The sequence below is a fragment of the Anopheles coustani genome, chromosome 2, assembly GCF_943734705.1.
Source record: "Anopheles coustani chromosome 2, idAnoCousDA_361_x.2, whole genome shotgun sequence".
In the NCBI taxonomy this organism is placed as follows: Eukaryota; Metazoa; Arthropoda; class Insecta; order Diptera; family Culicidae; genus Anopheles; species Anopheles coustani.
Genome location: NC_071289.1, coordinates 85,334,240 through 85,359,128, shown reverse-complemented (window position 1 = coordinate 85,359,128; position 24,889 = coordinate 85,334,240). Strand labels below are relative to the sequence as shown.

The 24,889-nt window shown below is 45.4% G+C and overlaps 3 protein-coding genes across 3 annotated transcripts; 1 reads left to right on the top strand and 2 right to left on the bottom strand.

The window, feature by feature from the left end:
• Nucleotides 1-8,163: 8,163 nt before the first annotated feature.
• On the bottom strand, nt 8,164-10,308 carry LOC131265207 (uncharacterized). The gene is made up of 5 exons (XM_058267469.1): nt 10,192-10,308; nt 9,815-10,067; nt 9,166-9,263; nt 8,973-9,098; nt 8,164-8,904 (listed from the first exon to the last, which is right to left on the bottom strand). The coding sequence occupies exons 1-5, from the start codon at nt 10,306-10,308 to the stop codon at nt 8,164-8,166; spliced, it is 1,335 nt and encodes a 444-aa protein (XP_058123452.1).
• An 847-nt stretch (nt 10,309-11,155) lies between these two features.
• Nucleotides 11,156-12,944, bottom strand: LOC131263825 (sialin-like). The gene is made up of 5 exons (XM_058266085.1): nt 12,916-12,944; nt 12,663-12,837; nt 12,483-12,602; nt 11,845-12,394; nt 11,156-11,779 (listed from the first exon to the last, which is right to left on the bottom strand). Exons 1-5 carry the CDS (start codon nt 12,942-12,944, stop codon nt 11,190-11,192), a joined length of 1,464 nt encoding a protein of 487 aa, XP_058122068.1. The 3' UTR covers nt 11,156-11,189.
• Nucleotides 12,945-18,148: 5,204 nt separating this feature from the next.
• LOC131263834 (sialin) lies at nt 18,149-22,606 on the top strand. Its single transcript, XM_058266096.1, has 5 exons — nt 18,149-18,177; nt 20,360-20,534; nt 20,692-20,811; nt 20,922-21,468; nt 21,533-22,606. Exons 1-5 carry the CDS (start codon nt 18,149-18,151, stop codon nt 22,132-22,134), a joined length of 1,473 nt encoding a protein of 490 aa, XP_058122079.1. The 3' UTR covers nt 22,135-22,606.
• Nucleotides 22,607-24,889: the final 2,283 nt, after the last annotated feature.

Below are 24,889 nucleotides of genomic sequence, written 5' to 3'. Positions count from 1 at the left end.
GTGACTTAAGTCTTATGAATGAAGATTATACCTTTCGGACGCTAATTTCGGAGTCTCCAGATGATGGCATCCTTTTACTAGGATAAATAAAACCAAGTAGATGCCGTTCGTTGGCGAAAAGCGTTACCTCGGCGATAAGAAGCCAAACCAACCATCTTAAATTGGACGCCAATGAAAAGATCGCCGACGGGCCGAGGTTCGTCGTCCGGCTCGGTTTTGATATCTTCTCGTGTTCATCAACTCCCCCCCGTCCCACCCTTTGGACCTTGGACACGGATAGATGGAGAAAGATGGAAACGAGCGAAAATAACTCCCAGCCCCAGCAGGATGAAGCATAAAAGTGCTTGTGTGTGTGTGAGTATATATGCAAATGAACTTGACGGCGTCCGTCCGGCGAACTAATCTCTCCCAGCAGAACCCAACAGCATTGACTCACTTGGTGTGGCATTGAACCGTTTTTCGTGCGACAGGTTTTCTTGTGAAATTTTATGAACGCAAAAAAGCAAAAACGAACTCCGTAGAAGTGACGAGAAGAAAGACATCTTCTCGCCGCAACATTAAGGGGGTGCAAGGTGCTTCTTTAAAAAAGAGTTCGGCTCCAACAGGTCACTTGCTGGACGGTTCCAGAAGAGTGAGGTTGAAGCGTTGCGTTTTTGCTACCTCAATTTTGATAGCATTTCTGCCTCGGAAGCTTTAGCGTTTTATGGCACCGTGTGTGGATTTTTCCTTTCCAAAACATATGTACTCGCGGGGTGGAAACCAAAAACAGAAAACACTCGTAAAAGGGGTGCTCGTTAGGGTGGGCTGGTCGTTTTGCTTGTTTATTATGTCGGGGCACATCTTCCGGGAAGTGGCCGCTCGGGCCGCTTTCCCAAAATCTAGGGGTTCCTACTTGCCCTAGTTCCAGCGTGGATCATCCTCGGGTTTTTGGCTAACTTCTCGAGTGCGCGCACCGGAAGGCCTTCCCAGAGCGGAGTCCAAGAGTGGGGCGTTTTTTTCCGACCGTATTTTGCTTTGGCACAAATTATTTCGGCCAGTTGTGAAATGGTCTCTACCGTTCCGTGGTTCTGCGTGCAGCCGAAAAGCTGTCCTCGTGGAAGTTGCCTTACATATCGCCGCTCTTTTAATTCCCATTTTGAGTCCGTAGAACTCGCGTACGCACGGAATACATGCGAGACCAGGGACCATCGAAGCAGAGGACACGAGCGAGAACCGGTCTGCCCGATCGTTCTAGAGTGCTCTTTCCGACTCGCGAGGAAACCGCGAAAATACGGAACGGTGCCTCGCAACCGGGAAACGAAGGGCACATTTGACTGCGAAAGAATGTGTTCCCTTCCGACGGCGATCGTAAAAGATGACTGCGAGTGTTGGACATTCTTGCGCGAAGTCGTTTCGTTTCACTCGTGCTGCGTTGTTGGCCAGCGGTTTGGAGATGAGATGGAAAACGAAATGCTTTCCACCCTTCGCTCGCCTTGGGCTCTTGTGGGAAAATGTTTTGCAAACCCTCTTCCCTCAGGCAAACAACGTGATTTTAATCTTCCCCGGCAACATATTTCACCAAGATAAAGGGAGCGATTTGTGCGATGAGACGAAGAACCTTTTCCAGAGGTCGGCTACTTAAGTGGAAAAAGTAAAAATTATTATTTAAATCGATCGCCATTTAATCGTCACATTAAAAACTCCAAAGAAACTCGCTTCCCATCGGCACGTTGTTGGTTCGGATTGCAAATGAAGTCCACGCATGGGTGAATGTTATCGACGGCCAGGGAAAAAACAAAACATTCGAGCGACCAAAGAAGCCCGGCAACGTTTTTCGAAAAACTGGAAACCCTGGATGCCCTCGCGACCAGACGGGTACGTGTGTGTGTGTGTGTCCGGAGGCTGCCGTGCGGGTGGCGACCGGTTGTGGAAACGGTGGCTAAAGGGAGCAAAACTGGATCTCTTTTCGAAATCATGGTTGCTTTTCTTGGGCTTTTTATGCTGCGGCGCCTTATGCTGCCGACGGTGGAGAGGAGGCGGGTGGCCTTTTGGATCGCTGCCAGCCGTGTGGTATGGACGAATTTATGCTCGCCGAGTACGAAACTAAGTGTGTATGTGTTCGCGTGTACGTATGTGTTTGTGTGTGTGTGTGTGTGTTAGGATGTGAAGCTTTTCTGCAATTCCTTCTCGCATTGGTTTCGCTGCTCGCAGCTTCCTCAAGTCGATTCCTGCTTCTTTTGGGGTGGCCACCACCATCTCGTACCCTCTCGTCTTTTTCCAATCCCCTCCTGCATCTTGCCCCCGTCGTGCATTGTCTGTGTGTCTTGTCCGTTCATGTTTTTGCACGTTTCTCTGGGCACAATATTTTCAGCGATTTATTCGTCCGCTACGGAGCGATGGCGAACACCGTCGAAGAAGTTCGAGAGAATACTCGGGCAAAACGGTCGGCCGGTTTGGCAACTTTTCCGCACTCCGTTCTTCCCCATCAGCATCAACATCGCCGCCAAATCGAAGCAATATTTCAAACATTTATATGCAGCTCCCAACACCCGATGCAACCCGCTGGACGAGTAGCCGGTTTTTCCTCCCGAGAGCTTTCATCGGAGCGATGCATCGGGATGTGTGTTTTTCGGTTTCGGTTCACCTTTAGTCGAGTGTCTATGTGTGTGTGTTTGTATACGCGAAAATTGCATCTTCAATCTCCGCTGTGGAGCGTTTCGTTGGGCAAATAAATAAAAAGAATGTGCCTCCGAATGTGCTGTTTTATCTCCTCGGTTCCGGTATTTCAGTTGCATTTTGTGATTGGTTCTGGGCACGTAGCATTGGCCGGCGAACATGTTTGGCTGATGTATTTTTAATGCGCTTGTTACTTGTTGCAGTTTTGGACGCCGTCATTCTGCTTGCAGGGCAATTTGGAAGTTCCGCGAAAAATGCTGCTCGGCAAAAGGTGAATCGTTTTCAGACGACACCAAAAGCATCAAAAACATTGCCTCTGGCTGAGATTCAGCAGAGGGGTGAGGAGAAATAATTAAATTCTTTTCCACAGGAACGGGAGGAATACAAAAAGGAACCACTGAACCATCTCTTTTTTTGTGGTTTGCCAAAAGAAAAGTAGCATGGCCAGTTAGGCGTGGAATAAAATTGCCATTAACATTCAGTTGAAATTTATTTATGAGCTCAGCCAAACCGGGGAACATTAGATTGAAAGGTGCACATCAATAGAATGCGCTAATTATTGGGCAACGAGCTTACGACAAAAAATCGAAATGGCTACAAAAACCAACCCAACGGCGGATAAGATAATGCTTGTTTCCCATCACCAAAACAAAAAAAAGCAAGTTTAACTTACGTTCTTGGGTAAGGAATTTCGATCCGGTGGAGCTTTTCCCGAGGCCACCAACGTTCTGTCTTCCACTTCTTTGGGGCGATGCCGCTGCTGCTGCTGCTGCTTTTCCTATCGTGGAAATATTGTAACGACACAAAACTGTCTCACTTCTGACCGTCCAAACGGCGGCGGCGGTACACGATTTTGTTGAAACACCAACACACTTTCTCACAGCTCACTCGGACCTTCGAAGGGGGACGATTGCTTCGTAACTAAAATTTACAAACAATCTGCCATTAACGTAATATCCACCTGCGCCGCGGGAATGGCGGACGTTCGTAGCGATCTCCGTGTCACGTCGACGACCGAAAAAGGGAAAAGAGCGCTGAAAACTGTAAATTTCGAGGGAAAAGGGTCAAAAGGTGGTAATAAAAATATTAATGCAAATCATAGTGACCAACAGACACTTGAAATTTTGATACATCTTAATATTTATAAAGAAACCGACCCTTAGGATGAGAATTTAGTTGTTTACGTAAGTTGAAGATGAATTCATACAATCACTAACGTTTTATACTGTTTGATCACCGATTTATCATTTCTACATGGTTTTTTGTTTTGGGGAAAAAAACACCGCGAACACGGAGAAGAGGCATGTTCCGAAACGAAAGACTTCTACAGACACCAATGCATTGACGACGAACCGAAACGGGATCAAAATTGTGCTTTTTCTTCTTGCTTTCCTAAACACTTGAATATTCCTGGAACGCTCAAGCAAGACACTTTAATTTACAATGAAGAAAAAAAAAAACACACACAGACACACACTCAAAAGACTCATATGCTAATCGCATTCACGTTATAAATGAACAAACGATATCACTTTCAAACCTCGATTGCGCGGTCAGCGTAAACCCTTCTTGGACGAAAACATCGGAACCTCTTGGCAATGTTCCAGACCTCAGAACGAAAAGACTAAAAATCCCGTAAGACGATCGCCTTGGCAGTTTTGTTGGGAGAAAAACCAGCCTACTGTTGCACGTTGATTTGTTTTGTTCACCGGGTAAATTCTCGCGCAGGAAACTGCTAGTTCAGCGACTTTTTCTTTACGTTACGAACATTTCTTTACCACTGATTTGTCAGCACTTATTGCTGCGGTGACTTTGACCCGTTCTTCGACTTTAGCCCCCTCGTGGGGTTGGCCAAGGTGTTGTTTTTCCGTTGCTTTGGGGTCACAAGATCGACCGCTTCGAGTCGGCCTTTGCTGTTCCAACAATTGCTATTTTATCGCGAAGGCTCCAAATGGAACAGTCAAACACAGTTTCTCACATGGGAAGGGCCAAAGATTAGTTCAACCACGATCCGGCGTGTGGTTGCAACAGGATCCAAACTCACTTTCATTCACTTGTAAGTTATCTTCCGTTCCGGGCGCGCTATAAGACGTTTTCGAACCTGCACAAACCGTGCGTCTCAAGAGACAGAAACAAATAAAAACTACAACCGGTTACCGGAGGAGGCTTGGTTTTCGAGCTCGCTTTTACTTCTTTTCCATTCGCTTGCCATCAAAACACCGCGCACCGAGTACGACACTGAAGAAGTGAAGAAAGAAAAACAAAAAAACTGATATTTACCGACGGAGCGCAATGCTGCCATCAACCGTTCGCACCGAACTCTAAACACCGACTGATGTTGATGTTGATGCTGCGCAAAGGTCGCTACCGCGTACCGTTTACCACCCGGTTACATCCCGGCAGACCAAAATAACTCGGTTGAACAAAATCACTCAGTTCACTCAGATTCCACCCTCCGGTTGAACAAAATCACTCAGTTCACTCAAATTCCACCCGTTTCCCCATGTTTCCACTAAATATGTTACCGTAGAAGCACCATACTTGGCGCGGGTCCAAACTTGGCGCACTTTCTAATATTTTCTTCGATATTAGACTATTTCCAAATAATTTCAGCCTAAAATATGGAGTTAAATATTTGTTTATGTTTGTACAATACATCCACATCAAAACATGTTGTTGGTTTTTAGTTATGTAATGTATATATAATTAAATGAAAAATTCCATCTCACAAGTGCGCCAATTTTTACTCGCGTTAGCAACGCTGCTAAGGAGTGGGTTCAACTGTTTCCAATAATTTATACACAAAGGAAAAATTATTAGGGATTTTATTCATCAGAAACTGTTAAAAAGTAAGTATTTTCAATAAATCGTGGTTAGATTCGGCGCTTTTTGAGATTTTTATGCTAATTTTGAAGCGAACAATTTTGCGCCAAGTTTGGCTCACAATGTTCCTAATTATTCACCGTGGAGAATATGACTGTTTGCGCTGCTAGATATTTTTTAATCATAGAAGGCTTTGATGAATGAGATTATAAAAGTTAGCGATGAGATAGTTTTATTTCCACGAGAGAAGCCAAAGTCCGCTGCAAAAAAAGCTAAATTGTTTTTTAAATTGCTGTTGAAAAGTGCTTCTATTGTTTTAAGTTGACTTTTGAATATAGCTGTTGAATTCAATGAACTACATCCATTTTGTTTTAAGTGCGCCAAATTAGGAACACATCGCGCCAAGTAAGGAACATTGCAAAAACCATGCGCCAAGTTAGGAACATAATATGCCACACAAAGAGTTTCTGAAACTTGAAGAAATACAAATTAAAGAGTTTCTCACTTATTTTTCTTATATTCTATGGTAGTTAGGCTAGCACTGTGCAAAAAATGGTATGATTTGACCGAACATATTTTTTGTTATTCAACTTTTTATGCAGAATTTCCTTAACTGCGCCAAATATGGTACATCTACGGTACCCCGCATGTCCACTAGCTTGCTCATCGCCCGGTTGAATAAAATCACTCAGTTCACTCAGATTCCACCCGTTTCCCCATGTTACCCCGCATGTTCACAAACTTGCTCATCGAGCAACAACATAGAGTCCTTGCCATATAATTTACCATCTTAGCTGGCTCTGCAGTTTGTTGTTTTCATTCGTTGTAAGTGGAATTTAAATGAAGAAAATCTAGATTAGAGCTGATTATAACATGTGTATTTAGTGGGAAGAATGTTAAAACGGTAAGTAAAGACCATATCAGCCGTGCAGAGTACACTGAGTGATTTTGTTCAACCGGGGAGGCACCCAAAGTCGCTCACGGCCACTCAAATTGTGTAACGGATAGGCTTAAGATTTCATCTTTCAAGCAAATCTTAAGCCTATTTTAAGGCCTACGTGAGAAGCAACTTCGAATCGCGAGGGTTTACCGTTTCGATGACCTCTGCTCAAGCAGACTCCGCGAGATCAATGTCGTTTAACCGTTTCGCGGTCGCGACATAAAACTGACCTTCCGTTCCGGGCGTCGGAAATATGAACTCAGTTCCGAATCGTATGAACGAGTCTGGCTTAACGGATTTTTCATTCCATTTGAAAAATCCATTAATCGAACACGTTGTTTTGTGATGTGGCAGATATTTAAAGTTTTAAATACGTGTGTGCTGCTTGAAAAAATAATGTCAAAAGTAGTTACACCAATTTCATTACTGGTCACCGTAAGTTAAACAATTTAATATTTTATTTTATGTTTAATATATTCATTTCCACCCCAAATTCCATTTGTAATAAATCTGGACGACCTAAAGGATTTGAACCATTATTTTCAAACTTAACAGCACTGAGTGGCTTTGTAATTAAGAAATGAAATTGGGATTTTTTTCAGGACTACTGCAGTATTTTTAATGATCAGGATGAGGATCAGTTTTCGTATGTTATTCAAAAAGTAACTCTTTTTGCTAAATTGTACAACGTTCCAAGCTAAGTTCAGAAAGTATTCAATGAATTTAAGCTTTTTTACATTAAACCCTCTTTTATAAAAGTGACTAAAGTTTTATAACAAGGGAACGCGTCGAGGCTCTCAATGTTCTTACTTTCTTTAAAACGTGCTGTTTTTGGTCAGCAGACAAGTTTAATGTTACGTTTTTCAAGGTAGAATTTTATTGCCCATCCTTTTTTTTATCACAACATTGGCGGCGTGCAGTTGAGTAATTCAAGGTAACCACAGTTACTTCCACACATCACGCAATGCTCATCGACGTGAGCTTCCACAAGATGTGGTTGCTCGCAAAATTCTTCCAGTGTTATCTGATATTAGTGCTTTGGCGCTTTACAGACGAACTGTGAACATCTCTGACGAAATGGTAGACGATCTAATGTTTTTTTTTCCTGAGGTCTGTAGTTCAGTCGGAATGTTAACCCGGACAGTGGTCAAACAATTTCCTTCAAACTCGTTAAACGTAAGTGAGTTCTTATGTCTAGACGATAGCAGTTGGACTATGTGAGCCGTATTTGAATACAAAAGCTCGTGCCGTACGTTAACGAAACCCATTTGTTTTACCACTTTCCGCTTTCCCGTGCCACAGACCTCGTGGTGGATGTCGCCAAAACGCCGATCCGCTACGAAATACAAAAGACGTGTTGAAATTGAAAATAAATAATTGCCGCCTGACACGCGTGTGTTTCGCGCAGTAACTCTGATGGGCTCAAAGTGTGCCATAGAGATAAAGTGCGATTTTATGAGCAACCGTCTGCTATTTCCACGAAAAGAATGTGCTTTGAGTAGGAGACTTATGCTCCGAAGTAAAGCTGACAAAATTGTCTGATAAAGATAAGAAGCACCTTTCTGGTGCGCGATGAGTAGACCGTATGTCGTCAGCGGATCGTTACACAATCTAATGGGTTGGTGAGTGGAGAGACCTTGACGGGCAGTCCATCTATCACGCCCCAAAAACCGGGCTCTTTAAGAGTTAAGTGAAAATTGAGATAAAGACATAAAGGCTTAAAGCTCAAGCTGAGAGGAGATGTTTTATGACTCAGGCATCACTTCTTGACCGCACAGGAGCAGCTCTTCCGGGTCAGTGGTTTTGTGTTGCTTGCAGAAGGTTTTGAATTTCACCCTGAGCGCATCGTTTTCGCGCTCCAACGCAACCTTTTCCTCGCGCAGAATAATGGCAATCGCCTCGACGCGATTGATCTTGTGCATCAAGTACTCGAAATATCGAGGATCCTCGATGTCGAGGTCTGTTTCGCCGGTCCCGTCCCGGAACCACTTGCACGCGAACTGCTGATCTTGTTCGGTTTCGTATTGGGCGCAGATCGCCGCCAGTTTGGCGATCTTTTCACCCCACGAAAGGTGCTCGCTAAGGATTTGCAGGATGCGATGGGTGATGGAGCACGTTTGCTTGAGGCGCATTTGATGATCCTCGTCCAACCGTTGGTGCTTCTCCTTCAGAACGCTTAGCTTATGCTCGAGCAGTCGGCGATAGTTGTGTTGCGTGCGCAGTCGTCTCCTTCCGCCGATGCGAACCAGGGCGAGGGTATGCTCGAGTTGCGTTTTCTTCAGCTGGGCGACGGCGATTTGGCAGCGACGCTTTTCGATGCCCTGCTGCTCGAGCTGAGTGTAGTAGAGGAGCCGGTCGTAGCTTTGCTTTCGCTCCGGGAACAGCACGGTCCGAAAGTATCCGTCGAGTGTCGTTCTCAGCTGGCAGTAGAGGTCGTCCATTTCCTTGTATTTCTTATCGCGCATAATTTCACGCCTTTCAATTTGCTACAACGACGAACGGGGTGAGTTTTTCCGCGCTTTATACAAATTATGGACAAACTTTTCTTACTTACCGCACATTTATTAATATTAGTTTGCTCGAGCAGCCAATCGCTACCGGCCTTTTCATCTTGTTTCATTTTTTGCAACAGTTCTTCAAGCGAAGCATCCAGGATCTCCATCTGTGAACAAGCGTGGTACTTAAAGTGGAAATCAGAGGTTTATTATTGGTGGTGTAGTTGTTGATTTTTATGTAATGATCAGTACTTCTTTGGATGCAGCTTCTTCACGAAAATCCATGAGGAGTTTTAGACAATCGGCTTCATAACGTTCGAGCATCGTTGCAGTTAGGAAATCCTTGAGACCTACAACCAATTATTCATGAGTTTCCAGGTTTCAATCAATAATAGAACAGCATTTTCTAAATCAGGGGTGGGCAAAGTCCGGCCCGCCGACTGATTTTATCCGGCCCGTAAGAAAATTTTAGTGCTTCTTATAAAAAACACATCTATGTTTTTGCCGGATTTTTTATAATGTAAGGCTTATTTTCTTCCCACAACTGAAGATTCAAATTGTTGAGTGAGGTGTTACTACTACATGTTAAAAAAAACCAAAATTCATCGAAAATAAGTATATTTAAAAAAGTTAAACAATCAAATTTAAAATATTTTATCTTTTACCACTTTTAAGTAACTTTACTATCTATGAAGATAATATTCCATTCAAAAGGGTACTACTTTGAAAACATAAATTCATTGTTTAAAGTATCCGGCCCGCGCCTTCGGTTTCCTTTCAATCGTCTGGCCCGTTTTTAGAAAATGTTTGCCGACCCCTGATCTAAAGGATATGCCTTTAAGATCTGATTTCAAAGATCACAGACGTAATGTGGCCTAAGAACACAATATTCAGTACTTACGAATGAAGTAATCAATTATGTTCCTCAACCGCCCAAGACACTTGCTATGAATTTCGCCAATCTCGTCGCGAACCGCAAGCAATCGATCGATGCACCCGTTTTTGCGATCGAACACCGTCCCGAAGCACTGCTGCTGCTGGCGCAACTCCTCCACCAGCTGCTCGCATTTCACCTGCGTGCAGAGGGTTTCCCAGCTATCGAAAAATTTCCTCTGCGTCTGGTCCGAAAACGCCCGCTCCCGCCGCAGGTGATCCTGTCGGAGAATGGATTTAATGTTGTCATAATTGTAGAGCTTCACTGTCGAGCGTAATTGATAAACCCGTTATCTCGTGGCGACGCTTCTGCGACATCCAACCCTTCGGGGGCAAATCACTCACTTTATACTGTTGATTTTGGGCCTCCCTGGCGGCTGCTTTTTTTGCGAGTAGTTTTTCCGCTTTTCGTCGTCGTCGCAGCTCCTGCTCGAAGTCGTTTTGTTGCTCCGCTTTGTCCATCGTCTGGGGACGGGTTTTTGAGCTGATGAACGCGGTTTACTTGATGCGGCGACGCCTACTTTGTGCCGCGTTGGTTTCCACTTTACCAGCATTAACATAAAACATAAAATTTCCATCGAGTTGCTTGACCGCGACCGGGAAGAGCACTCGATGGTGCAGGGCAAGTCGTAATTAATGATGTCCGATGGGCGGTTATTAATAACATTAAACAAAAACACAAAACCCGTTGAAATCCGCTCGTATCTCTCGCTCCCTCTACGAAACTGTTTGCGACGGACACGAAGCTTTACCGAAGCCCTTCGCCACCATTTAGCGACGATAAATGAGGAGATGATGCGTTGGTTGCCATCGCTTCCGTTTCAGCTTAGATGACGCTTAGTTCCGATGCAATTTCAGCGCTAATGTGCATGGTGATCGGTTGTGTCATCCATCGCAAGGGTCACTCGGCGATGCTGGAGGACATGCGCGAGCACGAGCGCATGCTTGTAGCAAAATTATCAACTTTCGTCTTGAAGTGAAGGGCGGGAAACCTCATCCCAGGAAATGGGAAATGCGATCGTACCGGGTTGTAATTGTGCCTAAGGATCAGCCATTAGTAGAGGATTGAATTTTTAATACATTTCGTGTGATAATTGCGTGGCAAAGGAACTCATTTAATTCTGAGGATATGATACTAATTATTGGGTCGACTGATGTGAAAGTGAACATTCAAGATAACGTTTATTGATCATTAACTTATTTCAATTTGTTTTTACACGACATGACCAAGACTTGGATGGGTGCTGCTAAGTTCATATTTTAAATTTTGGTTAGAGATGAAGATTCTAAATTAATCCTAGGTTATTTTTTGACCACAGATTGTAAGCAAGGACTTAATCCGTTCAGGACTTTTGGTCCAGCACCATCCCTCCGTTAACGAAAACGTTCTCCTTCTCCCGTTGCGCTTGGTCTCGCTCCTGCGCCTCGATTGACCATGGCTGCAGCTCCCCGGAGACCCCGAACCAGTAGATCACGAATCCAATCAGGTAGATACCGGCCGCGATGTAGAAAACCGTCCGCCATTCATCGTCATCCCCGTTGGCTGTAATGTGTCCAGAAACGATGGGCGTAACGATGCCGGCGACGGTCGAGAAGGTGTTGGAAATGCCCATCAGCACGCCGGCACTTTTGGGCGAGAGGTCGAGATGGTTGACGGCGAAGCCACACCAGGCGAACGAACCGCAACCGACGGCGATGGTGATGCACGCGATGGTTGGTCCGGGTTTCAGGATGAACGCACCGACGAGCATGAACACCGTTTGTATCAGGAAGGCGCCACAGTTGAAGTACCGCCGAACCTGGGTTGTCGTGAGCCAGCGTTTGATCTGGCAGAGATCCGCCAGATAGCCGGCGAAGCTGAGCAGACTGCCCAACGCCAGGTACGGTAGAGCGGAAAGGAATCCGGCTGCCTGCAGCTCGAAGTGCATCGTATCTGCACGGATGGAAGTTTGATCGCTATATAAGGAAGCCATCTGCAGAGGGCCGAGCATGTCTTACCTTTCAGGAATGTCGGAAGTTGCGTGAGCAGCGTGTAGAATCCCCAGTTCTCGGCAAAGCTTGCCACGATGAGGGCCCAAACGGCCTTGGAGGTCACGATAGCAAGCCAAGGGTGATGTACCTTCTCCGCCGTTTCGGAAGACGTGCGCTGCTGTGTGGCCAGTATGAATTCCTTCTCCTTGGTGGTGATGTAGGGGTCCGTTTCGGGTGATTTCTTCACGACCACCATCCACACCACAAACCAGAGGCATCCGAACGCCCCAAGGATGTAGAACACCCATTCCCAGCCGAGATTGTCAGCTAACACGCCACTGAGTAGCATCGAGGCTACGGTACCGGTGAACACACCCGAGAAGGCAATCGTGGCCATCCGGGAGCGCTCACTCGGAGGTGCCCAGTTGGACCAGATGGCGTGCATGCAGGGGAAGGTCACTCCTTCGAAGAAACCTTCGAGGGCACGGATCGCTATCAGCCAGCCGTATCCACCATGAGCGGCTAGCGGAGTCAGTAGGGTCAGTGCGGCGGTTGTACCAACTCCAACTCCAAACACCTGCAGACAAGATGTGTGAAAGTCCAATACTGTTTATATGTAGATGTGTTCTAGACTGCTAAAGGACACTTAAACACCAGCCTATTACATAGTTCCCACCGAGGGCGTTGGAGATGTAGCCACCGGCAAGCTGGGTGAAGATGTAGCCATAGAAGAAGGAGCTCAGAATGTACCCCTTCGTGCTGGAATCCCAATCGAACTCTTGTTCCTGCAAAGACACACCGTTAAAGATCATCGCAGGCTGCAGTATCGCCTTATCATCACTCACATAGCTGACGGTGCCATTCGGATGCTCGATGGTGCGATTCTCGGTCATGGCCACAATCGCCACACTTAGGTTCACCCGCAGCGAGTAGACGTTGAAAAACCCAAAGAATGCCAGAAACACCAGTATGTATCGGCGCCGCTTCCAGAACATCCACATAGGCGCCTCGATGCCATCGCTTGTGGGTCAAATTAGGAGGTGTGGATCCAATCAGGTTGAGCTCAAGTGTGATCGCACCTCAAGTACCGCAACTTACCTCAGTTTGCTGCTCTCCGAAGCGTCCATAGGTAGGCCAGTCGCCGGTTCAACAAGTACAACAGATTATTTCCCGATGGAGATGGTCAATCGATTCTACCTCGAGTGGTCCACCATTCGGCTTGGCAGAACCGAACAAACTGGCTGCCATTCACGCGATCCCGAGGGTCAGGTTGAGTTTTCAACGTCTACGTGAGAGGTAGCAGAAGTAGGAAGATTGTTTGTAAATAGCCATTATCGTGCACAATCAGATACTTAACCTGCACGACAGCAGTTCGGTGCGGAACCTATAGACAGGCTCTGTTTAAGCGAGCCCAACGCGTGTCAGATCAGAAGATTCGTGCCGTGAATGCACAAAATTTGAACGTTAAATTATACTGCGCTTTAAGAACTCGTGAAGGTGATTTTAGAACCACTTGCACTTGAATCACAAAAAAAGTAAGCAAAAGAAATCACGCTCCTAGTGTTTGTTTAAAGGCTGCCGGTAAACAAATTAAATACTTTTTTCGTTAAGATAATCGGTGCAGATGATGCATTGACTCTCGAAGGGTTAATGACGGCCGTTTGATAAGCGGTATCGAATGGAGAATTATCGTACCGCATCATTACCATTCAGTAGCAAGACAAATAATTGACTGCCAAATAGGTTTAATAATAAAAAACGAAGAGTTTCTTCTGATAAGGTAGATTCCAAAACAAAAACCTCACAGTTATACTGATGAAAGAAAATGAGATACACCGGGCCATACTTTTGCAAACACCCAATACGTACGGAACGGTGTAATACATACACTAAAAACGTGTAAGCGTCTGCAAGACGATTGATAAAGGTGTCGGCTGCAGATGTGCCGTGAGAAACGATTATGCAAACAAACATAACAGAAGGAAACCGGATCGAACGGGTGCTAATAGTGTGTTCTGCTGACGGCTCTTTTTTATTAACGAACCCTACGCAAAACCGGAAGGCGTTGGTGCTTCGCCATGGCTTCATTACGGTGACATTGAAGGCACCGGTGTCTGACGGAACGCGGTCCGTAAATCGCCCGGGAAAGCTCGAGTTAAGTCAGTTAATTTTCAAACGCGGCCCCATTTATGGGCATGATTAGTTAATCCGGGCTCGAATCGAGTCGGAAGAGGTGCCCTTACACGGGCGCTTAATCTAGCGGGTGCGTCCACGAACGGGTTGATGGAATAAACGGCCACCGGTCCTTCCGTCAGGTGGAAAAACAAACTCCCGAGGCTTTAAGTGAAAACACTGCTTGACGAACTGCGTAACCTGCGTCGACCGTTTAAGGGCTGGAAGTTCCTGGTGCTACGGGGTGATGCATCTGTCATCGAGAGTGGAGCCGGCCTACCCTGGCCGACGTCGGTCGACACGAGGTGACGAGTGATTGAAACGGAAAGTGCAGTTGGGAAAACATGTGGGAATCAAAACGGAAAACCCTTCTTCGAGGTACACCGGCGAGCGACACGTGATCGTTTGCGATTAAACTGGTTTGCTGCTCGGTTGTTGCCCGTCTGCACTTTTCCCTCCGTTGTGCGACGAACTTCAGTGAAGGAAAGTAAAAGTGGCATTTGGCAATGAGTGGAAAAACAGAAGATAACGCAATCGGCGCATGGAACTGGTGAACTTGAAGTTGCTATGAGAGGATTTTTTTATTTGCTAGATTAAGGCGTACTTGGGTGAAGGTATTGAGGTATTCGATAGGCAACTGTTGGATTCAGAAACAGTACGCTTAATTCAATAAAAGTGTATTAATTTTATGGAAACGAATGCTATAATGAATAGAAAATGGCCATCATACACTTGGGAAGAACAAGAACATTTAGTTTATTCCTTAGTGAAGGCTTTATTTTGCTCAAAATGATACTTTTCGTTTGAGTTGACTCAAAAATACTTAAGAAACAAACTGTTTGTTACGTAATAGAAACTTATTATCAAAGGTAAGCTATTATAAACCAGTTAAGATAAAACATATTATAAGATTATTAAATATGCACTACTTGAACAAAAAACCATATTTCTCATAGTCAATCGAAAAAAGTTAAAAACTATCAAAACAAAATTAAAATTCTCGAATCTTTATCTTTATTTTTATAAATCTTAGTTTCAAAGTCCCGTCATGAGATGAGGCAATAAAACCCTACATTTTTACAGTGCACGGTGAAGCATGCTTTTCACAATGTGACTCTAAGTGGAAACGGGACTCGAACACGGGTTTACCAAGAGCGAAGCCGTAGTCTTGCCGAGGAACCATAGCACAAGTTAGAAATAGTGAAGAAATATCACTACTTGAATGGCAAACGTAGATTTTGAAGAAAAATGTTATTTCGTACTATAAAAGATTTTCCCATCCGGGATTCGAACACCAAACCTCTGATATACAAGGCTCGAGCACCACTACCAGTACACCAGTTGTACGAGTGGATAGCATAGGGAAAATACAGGTATATATGGCTATGTGAATAAATTGAACCACCAAGCTGTTAATTTAATAATGGTTATGATAATTTGAAATCTATGTAACAAAATATGGTCAGATTTGAAAAAGTACATTAAATATCTAAAAAAAATCATGAAATTTTTTTTTTAAACCGTTAACAAAAAAGTTTTTCCTAGCCTAGATTCGAACTCCGATCCTCCGGAACAACACCCATGCACTTTGCCCCCTAGACTATTGGTGAAAGAAAATTTCCGCGTGATATCACAGCTACTAATATGTCTGTAGGCAATCTGAATGTAGCATAGAAAATGAACCAAGAATAAAAACTTTAGTCACATTTTCCCTCCCCGAGCTTCGCCGGGGCTTCGAGCTAGTTATGAATAAAATTGAGACGAGTTTAAGAGCTCATAAGATTAAAAGTGATGGAAATAGATCGTAGGAAAATAAATTGTTAATTTTATTTTCAACATCAAGATACATTACCATATATCGAATTATTCAATTGTATGTTATGTATGGGGAAAATGTTCAATCTTGAGTCAATTTATTTCGCACAAAAACAAATTAAATTAATTTCAAAAGTTTGTGTTTTTTTTTCCACGCACGTTTAACGGATGGATTTTGCCCCACATTCCCCTAATAATTGGATGATTGATGTACATTTCTTTAAAAAACCGAAATCACCCAAATTAATCCAATGCTCCTGACGTAGTGAACATCAGTGACTAAACGAAACGGTTTTTAAATATGGCAGCTATTGATAGCTGATATAACATGGCACAGGGCAAGAGGTTGATCTTTGTGTCCCATCAAGAGGTGGACCCCCACCCGGCAACTTATCTCGAAGATGACATGTGGCACCGGACACGAACGACGCAACGACATCTTGCAGTGAATTCCAAGTTCGTGGTTGTCAATTTGCAACCGGCTGATGATGGGCAATAACAATGGGGGTTGTAAAGATAAATGTCCGAGGGGACATACCTTAATATGCCCACCAATAGCCCCATCCCACCGGCGGACAATGGTGGACGGTGTTTACAACCCTGTATTACCCTAGTACGTGGTACGGTCGCTTATTGGAGAAGGAAAAATAAAGCAAAATCAAAACGACACGCCAACGAAAAACGTCAAGCTTAGATGTAAACAAAAGTTTGATAGCCATCATTTCGCTGTTAAACGGAGATATCGGTGTAGAGGTCGTTGTCTACTACTGAGCCTCCTACCGAACGCTGTATGCCAGGGTCGGAGGGACAGTTGTTCAAATTAAACTATCTCTCTTTCCCTCAAAACGATCTCGTTTCACCCTAAGTGTGTTTGTGTGTGGAAGAACTGATCGTTAATGATACGCTTTTGCAGCTGATTATTACCATATGAAAGGGATGATTTGAGTCAATGAAGTCAGTACGATAACGACGGTATCATTAAAAACGATCGAAGACGATTTCCACTTGTCATTCAGTTAAAGTGAGAGAGAATTGTCGAATGGGATTGTAAGAAATAGAAGTTTGATTATGTAATAATCCTTATAAGAGGATGTACTACTTCGCATCCTCAAGCCACCACGTGTCGCGTAGGTTGAATGGGTGTTTGAAACAGATTTATTGGAATCCGGCTCCGGAATCGTTTCAGCTGACGACAATTTAGTTCAAGGTCTTCCACGCACAGCTTTTGTGACATTGTCAACAATTCTACGCTTGCGACACGGCATGTATGCGAATTAAGTACATGCGTATCGTACGCCCCCCACACGAGCTGCTGCCTGGGTACTTCCGACGAAAAGAAAACACTCCACTTACAGAGCCACCCGATCTCAAGAGAGCAACTGTCGAAACTCGATAAGCCTCCCCTCCCCCCCACCTTGGGTCGAAAAGTGGCGCTTCGATTTGATGATAATGACACCTACACCGATTTCGCCAAACGCCACCGTTGTACTCCGAGTGCCGAACGGTGGACGAAGATCACGCGGCGGCTTTCGAACAATCGCCGGGTTTGGGCGGCGCAACTCGTGTCAGTCGGCGGAACGTGGTCAACTGGAACGGCTGCGTTGTTCTCGCCGTCTTGTGTTGTGCGTTCGAACGCCGCTTCTGTCTCGACCGTCACTGTTTCGCGGTGGGGCATAATTTTGTTGTTTGTCCAGTGATAGGCACCTACACCAGCAGCAGCGGCAGCTCTCGTGCAGTCGATTGAGGAAAAAAGGCGCCACGGTTGCAGTACGAAAACTTTCGCAAACGCGTTTTGAATTCGGTTTTCGGAAACCAGTTATCCGGCAACAGGTTTGCCGGTTTCTTTCCATCGGCGGGTTGGTTCGGGGTGGCTTGCTGGATTGTGCAACGATACATTGAGCGGAGAGTGCGTGTGTGTGTGTGAGAGTTTGTGGTCGACGGGAACTGGACCGTGTCCTCGGGAGCGCCCGGGTAGTAGTTCGGGTGAAGCTGCATCGAGCAGTTCACCTTTTAGGCTCAACGAAAACCCGGAACCAAACAGCTGGGTAGTTGTATTATCTCTAGTTGATTGGGAATAAATACAACAAAACAAAAATAAACGGTGACTTCAAGAACAAAATTTCGACGAACAAAAAAACAACATAAATAAAATATTCGAAAGTAAAGTTCGTTAGTGTTCCTGTGGGCTATAAAATTTGAAATGCTTTTGTGAAAAAATAAGCGGAATATTAAAGTGTAGTAACAAGCAGATAAAATCACGTGTCCTGCAGCTTTTCGGTCGTAGGTTGTGCTAGCTTATCAACCACCAGTCAGTGACAACAATTGACAGTGGTACGATTTAATCATGGACACTAAACCGAGCAGTAAAGTGAAGTAAGTCAAGAGCAAAAAGACACACATCTGAAAGTAATCTCCAAACAAGTTTAATGCACTTTATTCCTGAGAATTTTATTTTATTAGAGCAAGTGAAAAGGTATTCCGCAAATGGAGCTGCACCCTGTTTCTAATAGGCCTAGAATCTTACCCAGATTACATACCACGTACCGCTCGCGATTGGTGACATGGTAACGGAAAGTGAAAGGACTCCGACGCAACGGGCGTATGATAAATCACTCACAGGGCTTGACAGCGGCAACAGCAGCTTCCGCCCATAATTAAACCGCAACAAGGGCATAGAAATTGCCGCTCGTTTTCATTCCGCATTCCGCGGTGCAATCAAGCTTCTTAGGACTTATAATATTTGCCCTCACACAGACTGTAAGTCGGTCAAGTTCGGGTGAAGCGGATTACCTCGTTTCCTTTCGGTGAAGATGCAACCCTCAGGGTCGTACGCAAACTCATCGTGAATGCAGCCTGAATGTGGCCCGTAGTCGAAGGAAGGTTGAAACAAGCTTTTTTACAGAACATGTGGGAAATATCTGCCCATTGAATCGTTAAATAGGTCCCACAATCGAAAGAAGCGAAGGGCGGTTTTTGTTGAACGAGACTCTACCATGTGGTGGAATGCTTCAATTAGTTACTTTGTACGCTTGTTACAAGAAAACACAACTGAACCGTGAATGTTTGTTAAATTTTTCTTTTTTGGTGAATCGTATGGTGAATGATTTTCGAATGGTGAATCGTATAATTTATTTACGGTGAATTATTTACGATTTTGATTATTCTTTTGCAAAGCCTCTCAGATTATATTTAAAAAAATTATTTTTTTTTCAATTTGATTGTTGATGTAAAGAAAATAATATGAGATATTCATAAAAGTTTATATAAATAAGAATTGTTTTGGGAGAAATCATTAACCGAAGGCGAAACATTTATTTATAGTAAGTCTCAATATTAAATTATTTCGTGAACGTTTTTATATTTGCTTGTAAAGCTTTAATTCAACTAGAGATGGTCTTTTTAATAAAGTTTGTGGTTATTATTTTAATTGCATTAATTTTTATTAAACTGTTTCTGACATTTATATGGAAAACTCTTCTAATTGAAATATTGTTTATTTATGTTGAGCTATTACGACAAATCTGATGCCTAAAAGTTATGCACCTGCTTTAAATGGAAATTCCGAACAGCCTCAGACCAAATTATCAATCCCTTATCGAGCGAGGCGTGGATTGTATTGTTGCATTTATTCGACGCTGATAAGTGGCATCACGCTACGTGACTTATCAGCAATTAACAAATTCCGCACTGACCATTGATGAGCTCGATTTGTCAATTGCTCTTATGAACCATATGCTTGCGTGGGGCGGCCCCTGGGGCGTGTGGGCAATGGTGGAGGGGTTCACACGGTGGGGGCTTCTTCCCTAATAATCCTGATAACATGCGCCGGATTTGTACCGGACTCGATAGAGGGATTATCGTATTTGATGGCAATATTTTAAACGGCGCCATTAGTTGGGAGATTATTGGACCCTCCGCTCTTTATAGTTCATTTCAATCAAAGCCGGTCTTCAGTGTGACATGTGCCACGCTCGATGGGATGATGATGGAGTGCGTCGTACGATGCGTCGCTTTTCCCCCGTGCCGATGCGTTAGTCCGCATAAATGCACCATCCTGTTGCGTAACGAGTTGTAAACAGTGCCTGGAGGGATGCGAGATTGTTGAGTACCTTTCCGTCGGTGTCATTGTTGCCCGAGGAACTTGTTGCGTGGGTGGCACTCTAGTACCGAGCCAAGATGGTCTTTCAGGGATAAATACATCAGAGCAATTGGATCAAATAAAACTTGTGCCATGTAAAAGTTTTTTGATGACTATCGTCTTGGTTATGGCTCATAATATATGTCACTAAAGCTTCTCGAACTAAGACATACATCGTAGGAAAGCGTAAGAATATGAAAAAGTGGTGATTAAGATAAATGAACAGAACACTTAAATGAAGTACGAATAACCAGATTTATGCCCTGCCACAGAATTACGCCCAGGAGATTTAGGTTCATCAGATTTAGCATTGAACGAACAGTGTCCAGAATAAAAGAGGCCATGACTATATCCACCAAATCGACCACTCGTGTCTAACCACTGATTACTCCCTTCTGTTATTGCCACCCCCGACAGTGATGGCATCGACGCTCCGTTGTGGATGTTTTGGAAGCGGCGCCGCTACATTGTGGTGTTTATGGCTTTCCTCGGCTTCTTCAACGTCTACTCGCTGCGGGTGAACCTGAGCGTGGCCATCGTGGCCATGACGGAGAATCGGACCGTCCACTACGACAACGGTACCGTCGGCTACGTAAGTAGTTCCCGGGCCCAATTTGGGCACGAACACAAACAGAAAGTTGGCCCGTTATTGCGCCGGGTCGCAATCAACCGTTTGTTTGTCGCCAAGTGTTCCTCGCGGAGTGGTTAAAGGTATGGTGGAATTATGTTTTTGATCCTCGCACTTTCAGGAGCAATACTTTGATTGGAGCTCGAGCCTGCAGGGGTACGTGCTGAGTTCGTTCTTCTACGGCTACATACTGACGCCCTTCTTGGGTGGCTTCATCTCGAACCGTTTCGGAGGCAATTATGTGAGTTTGCGTCTGGAGTACCAAAAACCAAATCAATGGCAACCGGGCTGGTGTTGCGAGTTGTTGGAATTTAATTAAAACTGTCTTTCATTGTTTATCTTTGGCGGCAGGTGTTTGGCGTTGGGATTGGTACAACCGCCGTGTTGACTCTGTTAACTCCGCTGGCGGCCAAAGCGGGTGTGGCGGTCCTGCTGGCCGTGCGCATTGTGGAGGGCATCTTCGAGGGTGTCACCTTTCCGTGCATCCACGCTGTTTGGTCCCGGTGGGCTCCGCCGAGCGAGCGTTCCCGCATGGCGTCGATCGCCTTCGCCGGAAACTACGCCGGTACGGTTGTGGCCATGCCGCTGAGCGGTATTCTGGCGAACGCCTGGGGCTGGGAGAGCGTCTTCTACGTGTTTGGCGTGATCGGTTGCTTGTGGTTCTGCGCGTGGATGTTCTTCGTGAAGACGTCACCCGAGGTGGACAAGTGGATCAGTCAGCGGGAGAAGGAGTTCATCCTGGAGTCGCTCGGGCGCACCGAGGGCGAGCAGGACAAGGTGCGCCACCCGTGGAAGGGTATCCTGACATCGGTGGCCGTGTGGGCGCTGGTCGTGTCGCACTTCTCCGAGAACTGGGGCTTCTATACGCTGCTCACTCAGTTGCCAACGTTTTTGAAAGGTAATTAGGTGCTTTCTTTCGTGGTCCACCCCTCGGACTATTTCTAATGAGGTCCTCCTTGCAGATGCGATGCACTTCGAGCTGGAAAAGACAGGCTTTGTGTCGGCCGTGCCGTATCTGGTGATGGGCATCTTGCTGTTCGTGTCCGGCTATCTGGCCGATTGGTGCCAGCTGAAGGGCTACCTGACGACGACCCAGGTCCGCCGGTACTTCAACTGTGGTGCCTTCCTCGCCCAGACGGTGTTCATGATCGTCGGTGCGTTCATCCTTGAGCCGGGGCCAACTATAACCTGCATTACGATCGCCGTCGGACTGGGTGCGTTCGCGTGGTCCGGCTTCGCCGTCAACCACCTGGACCTCTCGCCGAAGAGTGCCGGCGTGCTGATGGGCATTTCGAACACGTTCGCCACCATCCCGGGCATCGTGAGCCCCATCATCACCGGGTACATAACGTCGAACAAGAGCGACGACGAGTGGAAGACCGTGTTCTACATCGCGGCCGGCATCTACCTCGTCGGGTGCGTCATCTACTGGTTCGGTGCGTCCGGCGAGCTGCAGCCGTGGTCGATCGAGGCCCAGGAGCGACGGGAGCTGGAGAAACAGCCGGCGAAACCGATCGAAAGCCTCGGGTACTCGAACAAGGTGAGCGTGGAGGACGAAATGTGAGACCGTCCAGGTAGGCTGTAAGCAATGTGTTTTTAATGTTCTCGGTGTAACACGATGGACGTCGTTAGGTATGGGTCTCAAAGACCGTTTTGATGTTGTGATTCGACAGTATTCTCCATAACCGATGTTATTCAAAATGGCAAAGCATTGAATGTAATAATTTCCCACATCTAAAATAAACTTGCGATCAAATGATCCTCGTTGAATGCAATGCTGGTTGCATAGGCGCAGGCTGACGGAGCGCCGTTTGCCGGATTCAAATAAAACTCGTTACGAACATGGTTCATTCCACCGAAGGGGCAGCAGTTATTAAACAATATCATGCTCACGCAGGGTTAATTTGCATGTGCTACACTGTTTTATCCTAGTGAGAAAAGATTTCATTTTACTTATCTTAGCTTCGTTTTGTAACAAAGCGCAAAACCATTTGAGGAAATGTCAGAAATAAAAATTAATTCAACTCGTTGTTTTGGTTTCATAAAACAGTTGCGTAAGTTAATTCATTTGAATAATCTGTAATGTTAATTTCTGTGTTTGAATTACTGATAACTAATAATGCCACTTGTTGCTACCGATGTTTACTCCGTGGGCGGGTGACGATAACCGCAAAATAATCCAACCCATCAGTCGTTCGCTTCCTTCCGTTACGCAACACGAATAATAACGCATCAATCCGACCTACACTAATCAAAGATGAAGCGCAGATATTCGCCCCGGAGTCCGGATTGTTTACCAGCAAGCTTGCGTAGCGTCGCTGTAAACAAACCGTTCGATGGCTCATCGTCTCAAAATTTCGAGCCGTTGCTGCCGTTCACCCACCTTCAACACGATGACGACAGAGACGGCCCGGGCGGTGTGGCCAACGTTGCGAAAACATCTGGTTCAAATTGTACGCTCCGTGGCCAAGCTGCAGAACCAAACATCGACGGGTGGAACAACATCGCACCGATACACTCGCAACAGTTGGCATGAGGATCGCGAAATGACCGGAAGCGCTGTGGGAAGGGCAAGTGGATGACAAGGTGTTTCGTTTGTCTGTGTGTGTGTGTGTGTGTGTGTGTGTGTGTGTACATATGGTAGTAAACTTTATTTGATCCGACCGACTGACCGGTGGCCAGCTGAGTCATCGAACGCGTACGCATTTTCGCATATCCCGAAATCGACGTTCTTTGACAACGTAAACGATTTCTTCCCATTTTTTTTTCTGTCGTATACTTTTTGGGGCTAATTTGCGTGTAACTTCCGTGGGATGGCGAGTGATCGCCGTGAATGAGTTAGTTGCGAGTTATGCGAGCCAGGAATAGAACAATCGGTGCCCCCAATTCCATCCTCCGTCAGCCCGTTTCTAGAGCGTGTCTTTCAAAAGTTGCCCAGGCTGTCGAACATGTGGCTTGACCGGATGACCGGATGGCGACGGATATCTTGAGGCATTTTTAAATTTGATACAACATCAACCCACCAAAGGAAGGGGTTAGGGATAATTTTTCAATTATTAGAAACATTCTGCGGCGAATTTGAACGCGACGAAGGTGGAACGGTACAGGTCGTGTGAGGCGCAAACATTTAAATTGCGCCTCTTATTTGAATGAGGATGGGAAATTGGGACGGAAATCTTCCCTCGGGGAACGATCCACGGCACCAAGAAGCGAACTGCGCGATAAAAACATAAAAGAAAGTTCTTGTTTGTCACATTCCCGCTGCTTTTGCGATCGGTGTCAAGGACGAATAGAAAGTGCGTACAAAACAAGTGTGCCGTTCGAGCATCCGCAACACCCCTTTTGTTTCTATGTTAGCCGCTAGGGCAGGAAATTTACGACCGTGTAATTCACCACCAAGGCGAGTCTTAAAATTGACACACAAACAAAGAGGGAAATGTAGAAAGATCCGGTTTAAAGGAGGTAAATGAGAATAGCTTGACATTTATTGAGATGATCCCTTGTTATTCTCTGTTCAACTTCGAGTACACGAAACCTCCTGAGACACCTTTCAAGGGGGTTGAAACTTAGTCTATAATGTGATTGATCATGTCAGATCATTTGTGACTAATGTAGTGCTATTTTCCTCTAGCTCCAGAAATTTCGTGGCGGTTCTCAAACAGACTCATAAACGATGCGCGAATATCATAATAGGTTTAATGTTGCATGGAAATCAACACCATGACTCGATCGTTGAAAATGTGGCCTCGTAAACAAATACTGTTTTCAACGCCGCCAGCTTCAACATTCTCCTCTTCTTGTGGGAGTTAATCCTTGTACAACAAAAAAGAAGCGTCCCCTATGGCCGACACGTTCCGCCCACCGTTCACGCGCTGCCCTCAAACTGAGGCAATGAAAAATACCATTCGTCTTCCATTTCATCTAGATTAATTGACACTCAAAACCCGGACCGTCTTGTTGGCAGGATCGTAAGCAACGAAAACTAGGGGAAAACAAGCTCCATCTTCGTATGTGTGTGGGTCGTCCTTGCCACCCCGCGGGCCCCGTCCTGGACGCACATTCCGGGGCCGGGCGGGCGGACAGTAATTTATAACCACCCCTGGCGCCACCCGAGTGACCGCGAGCGAGAAAGTTCTTTGGCCCGCGCGAGGGTTACTTGAGATGTAAACAGAAGCAATAAGTTGCTCGGCTGCGCGCGCGTTCCAGGTTGGCCGTGATGGCGTAAGAGCTGGCCGTCTTATTAATGGTTCTGTAACGACGAGTGCACGTTTGGAAGCGTTTCGGTTTTTGAAGGATTCGTCGTTCTGATATGACGGCTT

Coding starts and splice junctions, on each gene's coding strand:
- LOC131265207 (XM_058267469.1), bottom strand. CDS start 10,308: ATGGACAAAGCGGAGCAACAAAACGACTTCGAGCAGGAGCTGCGACGA. Junction 10,068..10,191: donor CCCAAAATCAACAGTATAAA/GTGAGTGATTTG, acceptor ATTCTCCGACAG/GATCACCTGCGGCGGGAGCG. Junction 8,905..8,972: donor CTAATATTAATAAATGTGCG/GTAAGTAAGAAA, acceptor TCGTCGTTGTAG/CAAATTGAAAGGCGTGAAAT.
- LOC131263825 (XM_058266085.1), bottom strand. CDS start 12,944: ATGGACGCTTCGGAGAGCAGCAAACTGAG. Junction 12,395..12,482: donor ACGCCCTCGGTGGGAACTAT/GTAATAGGCTGG, acceptor TCTTGTCTGCAG/GTGTTTGGAGTTGGAGTTGG. Junction 11,780..11,844: donor ACTTCCGACATTCCTGAAAG/GTAAGACATGCT, acceptor CCATCCGTGCAG/ATACGATGCACTTCGAGCTG.
- LOC131263834 (XM_058266096.1), top strand. CDS start 18,149: ATGGACACTAAACCGAGCAGTAAAGTGAA. Junction 20,535..20,691: donor ACAACGGTACCGTCGGCTAC/GTAAGTAGTTCC, acceptor TCGCACTTTCAG/GAGCAATACTTTGATTGGAG. Junction 20,812..20,921: donor ACCGTTTCGGAGGCAATTAT/GTGAGTTTGCGT, acceptor CTTTGGCGGCAG/GTGTTTGGCGTTGGGATTGG.